Raw genomic sequence first — 6,408 nt, forward strand, 5'->3', positions numbered from 1 at the left:
TTAGATTGCTGTGACTTGGACAAACAGACATCAAAATAAAATAGTCATTAGAATTTGTAACATTAATGAAAGATTGCCTAAATGTCATGTTTGTGTTCAACTTTATTATCTTTAAATACTTCTTTCTCTAGGTCTGATGCCGATTGTTAAAAAATAATATTTAATAAATTTTAAGAAGAAGCTTACAACTCCTAATAAATCTAAATTTAGGCTTTTTAATCACTTGGAACCTTGTTTTTATAAGATACTCATTTATTTTTTAGCCAAAAAATAAAAATAAAAATATATCATTAATTTAGGACAGCCTTATTGTTCAATCTTCTAGGGGATGGATTGAGCTATTAGATAATAAACCAAAGTTTACAAAAGTAAGTCAATCATAATTTATTGCAGAAAGCGCGATTTACCTTGTACTAAATCAGATTATTTCAGAATGGTCAATATTTTGCAATTATACTTTCAGTAAAGGGCTATGCACATGTAAGTAAATTGTTACTTAAAACATTAGTGATTTTCCCAAAATCAAAATGTTACATACAGTTACAAATCTAAATTTAGAAAGGATTCAAATGTATTTACAATTAACACTCCTGGCATTTAAGATATTCCTAATAAGGTCTGAGTTATAAAATATGTAATGTGGGATTGTAAAGTTAAAATAAAACATCTTTGTTTTCAATGATATTTTACTTTTACATTCCTACATTCCTGAAATTCTTACCGTCAGTAACATTATTATTACTAATTAAGGTAAATGTTGTTGACAGAGTTAGAAATGAAACAGTACCACTTACTAGTGGACCTTTTGTTGTAAGCTCAATACATAAATGGGATGAAGAATCTAACCTGATATACTTTGAAGCCTCACCAATAGAGAAACCTGGAGAAAAGTACATTTACACGGTGAAATATTATTTGATTAGTTAATTCAGCTTGATGCTTAGGAATAGTTATTTCTCGCATCATATTATAAACAGCTTTCCGCGGATATATAATGTACAATTAAAAAAACTGGTTTTATTCTTATGATTGTACATTTTTATATTCGTAGAAAGCTAGATATAAAACAATGCTAGACATAGTTTTTTTCTTATGGATGAGAACCGGTTCCTATCCGGGGTCGAATGAATAAGAGAAAAGGTATAAACATTTCTATCAGAATTCTCTGTAAACTCACCTAATCTGTCTGTTCTAATGTAAAAATAATTAACTTGGCTGTCTTTACAATTAGATATTTTGCAAATGCTACTAACAATTCAATAACCTTATTGGTTCCTTGATCTTGATCTGTAATACATTAGATTTTAAAAGGTAGTGTGTTTTACCCAGCTATTATTAACGATAGACTGCTGAAACTTTGTGTGACATATGAAGTTTGTTTTGACCACCAAATATCATATCCTTTGTCTTTCTATCAGTCTGTTAATTATTGGACTTAATCATTTTTGTTTTAAATCATGTAATATAAGTTTCATTTTCAGATTGTTTACCTTGATGTTCCAGTTGCCAAAGGAAAGTATATGGCAAAAGTAAAGCTATACTTGCCTCCAAATTTTTCAGAGAACAAGGAGTATCCTTTAATGATTGAAGTGTATGGAGGACCAAACTTTCCTCAGGTAAGTAATAATTTGCAGATTAATCAATTATCTAATCAGACATTACTGATTTCATTAACATATACAAAGGATTTATCTCGTTGATACATTTTACTTTCATAATTTCTAGCCGCTACACCCCTAGAGGCCTCTTGAGTTAGTGAGAGCTGATCACTGCCCATTTTCAATTTTAATTTTAAAATAAAAAGAAGAAAAACATTTTGGAGGCATCATTTTTCTCAGTGGGCAATTTCTCATGGTGGTTATAAACCATTTCTAAGTTTCCTTGCAAAGGATTCTTTTTTGATCTTTTGATACAGACAGATAGACATTCTGTTACTTCTATAGTTGCTAATTGCAGGTAACTAAGGATAATTATCTGGGATCTTTTGGGAGGCACCTTACCACTGAACAAAATTTTATTTATGGTAAAATTGATGGAAGAGGTTCTACAAATAAGGTAATTACATACAAGTCAATAGAATAGTTATTTATCTCAATGTATTATAAACAGCTTTCAATGGATATTAAAATGTTCAATTATAAGATTAAAACCAGTTTTTTTAGCCCTGAGATGTCAAAGGCATGGGTAAAAAACTGGCCTTAATCTTTAAATGTACATTTTTATATTCGTAAAAAACTGGATATAATATGGTGCTATACTTAATTTTTCAGTATAGCTGAGATCTGGTTCTAATCCACCGGATATCAAACAGTTTCAAAGCAAATACTTGAAAAATAATTTTAGTATATTAATTGGTACCAATATACTCATACATTTTAAAAATCAAGATATTTCATAATTTTCCATTATGATTGCATTCTAGCCCTTAAATAATAGTAATAATTTAGAATAATCAATATGCACAATATGTAATTAATGTGATATATATAAATAATGTTCTAAATAATTGGTTAATGTAACTTTTTATATGGGGGATGACATGTTATTTGAATTGTATAAAAAACTTGGTCAAGTTGAGATAGAGGATCAGATTGATGTAACTACCCAGCTTATACACACATACAAATTTATTGATCAATCTAAGGTTAGAGACCAGAGGTTTAAACAAAAATTGTTTCTCTTTTAAACATTATTTTGTTATTTTTGAAATGATTATAAGATGATATAATTTCATAATCTTATTTTTACATTTAAAGATGTGCTTTAAAAAATCCAGAGGTAATCATTTCACTGACATTTCTCAACAATGTAAAATACATTTTTTTATCTTCAGCACAGCAGTAATATTTAATTTCATGGTCACAATGTCCATTAGACTGTCTCAAAAAGCATGAACTATTTAATCAGCAGTTAATATCTCCCTAGAAGTAGACCTAATTAAATTTTTCAAATCAAATAAATATTGAAATAATTTATATTTAGAATTGTTTTACTATAAGATCTTTCAGGATTTAGATTATTTCTGGCTGTAAAAAATATAATTGTTTAGGTTGCTATCTGCATGGGGCATGAGTTATGGAGGATTTGCAACTGCACATGTTCTGGCAAGGAATAGACATAATACAGGGTGTTTTTTTTTAATAGGACAAAAGTATTGCTTAATATAACCCACTTTCCTTTGACAAAAATTAATAATCTATATCTCAATTTATTTATTGGGTTGGGGCAATTTGTATAAGAAAAAAATACTTGGCTATTTTCAACAAATTATGCCTTAAAAACCGGTTTTTCCAAAGTACCTATTTTTGGATCATGACCAATATAGAGTGTGCAAAAATGCATGCATTTTTAAATTTCCAATTGTGCGGCTTGTGTTAATAGTAGAAAAATGTTACACATACTGTTAGAATTGTCATAAACTCTAGGTTTTGGAAATATATGTATCATATTCATGCTATTTGTAGTATAGAAGCTACGTTGAAAAATGTGAGAAAGGTTGAAAAGTTTTAACGTAGCTACTAAACTATACGTAGCACAGGAATATTTCTTAAACACCCAAAAACTAGAGTTTATGACGATTCTAACGATTCTAAAGAAATACTATTTACAGCTGATTATTATGTGAAAGAAATGAAAAAATTATGCCCTTTCATACCAAAATCTTTATACTATTCTAAACAATTCTATAACTGTTTTCATATTGGCTGATTTTTTTAGGTAAATTTCTAGATTATCTCTAATTTGCAAGGGATGCTGAAGGAGACAACATATTCAAGTGTGGAATAAGTGTGTCACCTGTCACCAACTATGCCCACTATGACAGTTACTACACCATCAAATACATGGGTCTGCCATATGAGTCTGACAATTTAGAAGGTTATCAAGTAAGAATATTGGTTAATATACTTTTCTTTATTTATCTTATAGTTATAAAATGTTAGTATTACTGTGAACTATATTTGACATTTATGATATCTTAATATAATCTTTAAATTGAAGGCAACTGATGTGTGTAGAAAAGCATCCAATTTTAAGAACAAGACATTTTTGCTGATGCATGGTACAGCTGATGACAATGTTCTCTTTCAAAATTCAATGATGTTAGCCAAGGCTCTACAGGATGCTGGAGTTAAGTTTAGGTTAGTTGTCCAAATTAGCAATGGGAATAGGAGATAAAACAAGGATGACAACATCCATAAGTAGCGAAGCACAAAAAATCGTCGATGGGAATACGTACAGGTAGATTTAAAAGGTTTTTACTAAAATCAAGAATAGATTTATTGGATAAAATAAACATGAAACCTTGTTTTTTTTGCATGATGATGATGGTCAAAGTAAATTATATCAAAGATGCTCATAACATTAACAATGGGAAAAATCATTTTGATACTGATATCCCATAAAAGTTTGAAAATTGCATCAAAATAAACAAAGATATGGGGAAATATGTAAAACATATAAAAATAGCCAAAAACCTGATAAAAGGCAGTCTGGCCGTCATGGTTGTCTTATCAAAACGACAAAAAAATTAATTTTTAAATCCTTAACTTAAAAAATTGGGAAAATCGGACCATATACACTAAAGATATGAAAAAAAGTGTTAAATATATAAAAATAGCCTAAAACCTGCCAAAAAGGCAGTCTGGCCGTCATGGTTACTTTGTTTAAAAGACGGGAAATTTAATTTTGATATCTATAACTGAAACATTTTGAAAATCGGACTATAAACACTGAAGATATGGAGAAAAATGTTAAATATATAAAAAACAGCCTAAAACCTGCTAAAAAGGCAGTCTGGCCGTCATGATTGTTTTCTTTTAAAGACGGGAAATTTAATTTTGATATCTATGACTGAAAAAATTTTGAAAATCGGACCATAAACACTGAAGATATGGAGAAAAATGTGAAAAATATAAAAATAGCCTAAAACCTGCTAAAAATCGGTTCGAACGCCAATGATGTTTTATAGTCAATTGTGCTCCTTAATGATGGGAATGTTGTCAAAAAATTTCAGCATTCTATCTTTTATAGGAGCTGAGTAAATCCCATTTCCCCCATAGCGTTACGGACTGATTGACGGACGGACGGACAAAGTGAATTATAGAGTAGCTTCGCTACTAATAATAATTTTTGCAAGTATGGCTTCAAAACTGATTAATGTCCGGTGGATTAGAAAAGGTTCCAGTCGTACTAAAAAATATGTATAGCATCATGTTAAATCCAGTTTTCTACAAATACATATAAAAATGTACATGTACAATCATAATATTAAAACTAGTTTTGTTAGCTCATGCCTTCGGCATCTCGGAACTAACAAAATTGGTTTTAATCATATCATTGTACATTTTTATATCCGTGGAAAGCTGTTTATAATATGATGCGATAAATAACTATTCCAGAATGGCTTTAAACCGATTTTTATCTGCTGGTTTCGAACAGGTTTAATGTGATTCTAAGAAAGGATTCTATACCTCTCTAAGTAATTTATTTATTACTAGCGGCTACGCCCCTAGAGGCCTCTAGGGGCACTTGAGGAGGAGAGAGTCGAATTTAATAATTCAATTTCTTATTTTAGATTTTAAAAGAAAAAGTAAAAAAAAAATTTGGGGGGGGCGAAAATTTTTTTTTTTTTTGGGGGGGGCGGATTTTTCATTTTTTGGGGGGGGTTGGGGGTGTCCCACCCCCCAAGAAAATAGTTATAAACCTTCCCGGGACCTATGAGAAGCTACCCTGTTAAGGAGAACCCGATCGGTTCAGTGGTTAGCAAGATCCTTCGGTACAGACACACAGACAGACACACAGACAGATACACAGACAGACAGACAAACATCCTGTTACTTTAGTATAAGGATTACTTTGTTAATATTTGTTTGTCAACAGCCCAATGAAAAGTATGCCTATGAAACATAAAATGTTTGAAATATATTTCAGACAAGTAAGCATGCCAGATGAGGCCCATCACAGAAATGATTATGGTACTCAATATATGAAAGATTTTGTTGCAAATGAATGTTTCAAAGGTTAATAAGTTTATTAACAAAATTTGTGATAGCTGATTGTGTGTCACAGTGAGATTTGAATTTGAAATAAAAAAATTATTAAATTTAGTTGTTTACTTTAAAATCTCCTACACAATTGTGAACCTGCGGCATTAGGGTAAATGATAGCGTGCCTGCTTCATGTTGGGTGTTGTTGGGTTTGAATCTGGTCCACACCTTATCATACTAGAGATGTTAAAAGTGGTACATACTCCTGCTATGTCTGGCATGTGACATGTGACTCTTTATCCGTTGGTTCATTTACAATTTGTGTGCTTTACTACTTATGGATAATGTCATCCTTTGTTTACAGACGGATAGACGGAAAGTAAAGATAAAAATTTAGCCAAGTATGACAAAATTAATTACG

General features: G+C 30.5%; 1 protein-coding gene and 1 long non-coding RNA gene across 2 annotated transcripts; both read left to right on the top strand.

Moving 5' to 3' along the window:
• The first annotated feature begins 2 nt into the window (after positions 1-2).
• Positions 3-907, top strand: LOC145329341 (uncharacterized). The gene is made up of 4 exons (XR_013882869.1): positions 3-88; positions 300-368; positions 433-480; positions 751-907. It is a non-coding gene; the product is annotated as an uncharacterized LOC145329341 (long non-coding RNA).
• A 2,812-nt stretch (positions 908-3,719) lies between these two features.
• LOC145330516 (venom dipeptidyl peptidase 4-like) lies at positions 3,720-6,103 on the top strand. The gene is made up of 3 exons (XM_080175144.1): positions 3,720-3,884; positions 4,000-4,139; positions 5,932-6,103. The coding sequence occupies exons 1-3, from the start codon at positions 3,843-3,845 to the stop codon at positions 6,023-6,025; spliced, it is 276 nt and encodes a 91-aa protein (XP_080031270.1). The 5' UTR covers positions 3,720-3,842; the 3' UTR covers positions 6,026-6,103.
• Positions 6,104-6,408: the final 305 nt, after the last annotated feature.

Source organism: Acartia tonsa, chromosome 10 (genome assembly GCF_053477335.1).
Source record: "Acartia tonsa isolate MP-2025a chromosome 10, ASM5347733v1, whole genome shotgun sequence".
Taxonomy (NCBI): domain Eukaryota; kingdom Metazoa; phylum Arthropoda; class Copepoda; order Calanoida; family Acartiidae; genus Acartia; species Acartia tonsa.

Bases quoted from the DNA above. Each gene is read 5' to 3' on its own strand.
- LOC145330516 (XM_080175144.1), top strand. From the start codon at position 3,843: ATGGGTCTGCCATATGAGTCTGACAATTTAGAAGGTTATCAA. The intron at 3,885-3,999 runs GTAAGAATATTG...TTTAAATTGAAG, and splicing joins ACAATTTAGAAGGTTATCAA to GCAACTGATGTGTGTAGAAA. The intron at 4,140-5,931 runs GTTAGTTGTCCA...AATATATTTCAG, and splicing joins GATGCTGGAGTTAAGTTTAG to ACAAGTAAGCATGCCAGATG.